The sequence below is a fragment of the Monopterus albus genome, unplaced genomic scaffold, assembly GCF_001952655.1.
Source record: "Monopterus albus unplaced genomic scaffold, M_albus_1.0 scaffold1137.1, whole genome shotgun sequence".
Classification (NCBI taxonomy): Eukaryota; Metazoa; Chordata; class Actinopteri; order Synbranchiformes; family Synbranchidae; genus Monopterus; species Monopterus albus.
This window is the reverse complement of record NW_018129015.1, coordinates 1-3,170: the sequence shown is the minus strand read 5'-3', so window position 1 is coordinate 3,170 and position 3,170 is coordinate 1. Positions and strand designations below refer to the sequence as shown.

The following is a 3,170-nucleotide window of genomic DNA, read 5'->3' as shown; positions in this document are numbered from 1 at the left end:
CAACCAGTCACAGTAGCAATGTGGACAAGTCTCCCATGTCACAGACTGACTCTGATCCTACCACAGGTAACAAGTCCTTCAGATGTGACACTTGTGGGAAAGATTTTAAGTTTAAGTCCATATTGAACCGACATTTGAGGAGCCACACAGGTGAGAAGCCGTATTCTTGTGAAACATGTGGGAAGAGTTTTTCTTATAGTAGTAACTTGTTTGAGCATTTGAGGATCCACAGAGGTGAGAAGCCATTTGTTTGTGAAACATGTGGGTGGAGTTTCATACGAAGAGGTAGCTTGCATGTCCACATGAGAATCCACACAGGTGAGAAGCCATATTCTTGTAAAATGTGCCAGAAGAGTTTCACACGGAGAGATCACATGCGTACCCACATGAGAATCCACATAGGTGAGAAGCCGTATTTTTGCAAAACATGTGGGAAGCGTTTCAGACAAAGAGGTGGCTTGCAGCTCCACATGAGAATCCACACAGGTGAGAAGCCATATGTTTGCAAAACATGTGGGAGGAGTTTCACTCGTTGTGATGTCTTGTCAGCACATATGAGAATCCACACAGGTGAGAAGCCGTATGTTTGCCACACCTGTGGGACAGGATTCAGCCAGGGCTCAGAATTGACTAGACATTTAAGAGTCCACACAGGTGAGAGGCCATTTGTTTGCAACACCTGTGGGAAAGGATTCAAGCAGAAGTCAGAATTGGCCATTCATTTAAGAGTCCACACAAGTGAGAGGCCATTTGTATGCCACACCTGTGGGAAAGATTTCAAGCAGAAGTCAGATTTGGCCATTCATTTAAGAGTCCACACAGGTGAGAGGCCATATTCTTGCAGTAACTGTGAGAAAAGCTTCCGTACAGCATCACTTTTGAAAAAACATAAAAGAATTCATACAGGTTAAAAGTTGTTCTTGCAAAACGTGGGGGAGCTTTCAGACGTAGTGCTGATATTCCATAAAATGAAAGATTCATCCTGAGTTACTAACAGATTTCATGTTAGGGTTGGACGAGAATTTCTGTAGGCCTCTTAAGCGGAGCAGATGCTGTGCGACTTTTATTGATCGTATACGATGTGTTAACAATGAGGGTGTGAATTTGGTTTTCCCCACGGGGGTTCTTTAAGTGTAAAAAAAAAAAAAAAATTGAGGAACTTGAAAATAAATTAAAGGGAAAGAAGGAGGCATTATATAAGACAAAGAAAATATCGCTGAAGGAACTTAAAGATGTAGAAAATCATAGAATGTGTTTGAACATGTGGAGGAATGAAGCAGAAAGTAGGTTTAGAGAGAGAATGTTCAAGGAAATGTCAAAATCAGGAAAGCATAAAGGATGTCTTGTCAATAAAAAAAGAAAACAGTAATCTGCCGCTCAGTTCTCTGTATCTGCAGTGTACGGCTCTGAAGCTGGACCCCCACCTTGACGCCTGCCCACCACCTGCACCACCACGGCCCAGACAGTCTGTCACGCACAAACTTCAGGACAGACCTGACGTCAAACCCCAATCATACGACCCACCGGTCTCTCTGGGCCTTCTGTCGCGGCAGACAACGTGCAGTGGTACTGCGTATGACATGAGTGCAGCCACTGGCCCATCTTCCAATGCTGAACTATCATTACCCATGGTTGAAGTGTCTGGCCCTACTGGTCCCATCCTTGTGTTCTGAACATGGACCACTGATGATATTACTGCTGCAGCACAGCATCTTTCAGACCCAACAGCATCTGGACAGAAATTTGCAGAACAGTTCTCCATTTTCTGCACTGAATTTCGTCCCACCATGACTGAACTGAAATGCCTGTTAGTAACAACAATGAAACCTGTCGATCTCCAGCATGTGACACGTCGTTTCCTAGTAAATGACCTGCGTGTCTGCAACATTGACTGGAATCGCGCTGATAACGCCCCATACAGAGATGCTGTTCCAGCCTTGGGAGTTGTGTTTCGTGACCAGTTTCCCACTAAAGTGGACATGAGTAAAATCACGTCTTGCAGACAACAGGAAGGAGAATCGACAGAGGAGTATTTACACCACCTTACAGAGCTGTTTAACATTCATAGTGGCCTGGAACAACCAGCTGATTTGGCAATGCTCCTGGTGTGTGGGAAACACATCTTAGCAACTGCTTTCTAAATGGACTGAGACCTGAAATTGCAGCAGCAGCTAAGACACCATGTATGGGCTACACAGACGCCCATCTGAGTGAACTACGACGTCATGCCAGTCATGCCCAAGATCAGCTGCAGTAGAGACAGCGGGCCAAAGAAGATAAGGTCAAAGGAGCTACACATGGCAGCCATGACCATGTACCAAGCCGTCCAGGAACAATATGAGAGACTTCCAGAGAGGGGGATGTGCTCGTGAGTTGGAGAACGTTCACCAGTGCTCCTCAATATTTGACTGAAGGCAGGTTGGTGGTGGCGAAGGGGGAGGAGGGACAGTGGATGAGACCAACACTGTGCCTACAGATGAGACACAGCAGCTACAGATGAGTGATAACACACACACACTGCAATGAAGACCAGCTTGCTGATACTAACCCGCACATACTTATACAACACACCATTAAGGTATTAGAGAGCAAATTTGAGCCTCAGGGCACCTGTGTCAAATGTGAATCTGAAGCACATGAACAATTTCTTCAGTTCATATTCTTTATTCAGGGGCAGTTAGTTACATTCCTTGTTGATTCAGGAGCTACTTCCTCTCTGAGGGAAGATCATTTAAACATTGTTTTCTGCTCTGTTCACATTGTCCTGTCAGTCTCTTAGACAGAGATCTTATGTGTAAACTTAGAATCTAACTTTGTTCAACCTCTGATGGTATCACTGTTCACCATGACAGTGACTCACACACACACACACACTCATTTGTGCTTAATAGCCCTTGTGAGTTAATATATGTGTATGAGTGGAAATTGCAAAATGGTCCACTGACTTTTTCACTTGTTGCTGAAGCTAAACAACTGGTTGTTGATGAATATACTGATTTTATGGAACCTGGAGATTTGCACTGCACTTCTCACATTTATCACGGTGCTGACGAGCACTATGAACAGACATGGCTTAGAGTAAAAAAATAAAAATAAAAAAAAAACTGTGCACATTTGCTTTGTGCTGGAGTGATTACCTTTATTTTCTCACTGCCAGTCTCACAGCTTCA

At 44.1% G+C, this 3,170-nt stretch overlaps 1 protein-coding gene across 1 annotated transcript; it reads left to right on the top strand.

The window, feature by feature from the left end:
* The first annotated feature begins 6 nt into the window (after positions 1-6).
* LOC109953738 (zinc finger protein 239-like) lies at positions 7-3,164 on the top strand. The gene has a single exon (XM_020589202.1). It carries the CDS (start codon positions 36-38, stop codon positions 909-911), a length of 876 nt encoding a protein of 291 aa, XP_020444858.1. The 5' UTR covers positions 7-35; the 3' UTR covers positions 912-3,164.
* The last annotated feature ends 6 nt before the right edge of the window (positions 3,165-3,170 follow it).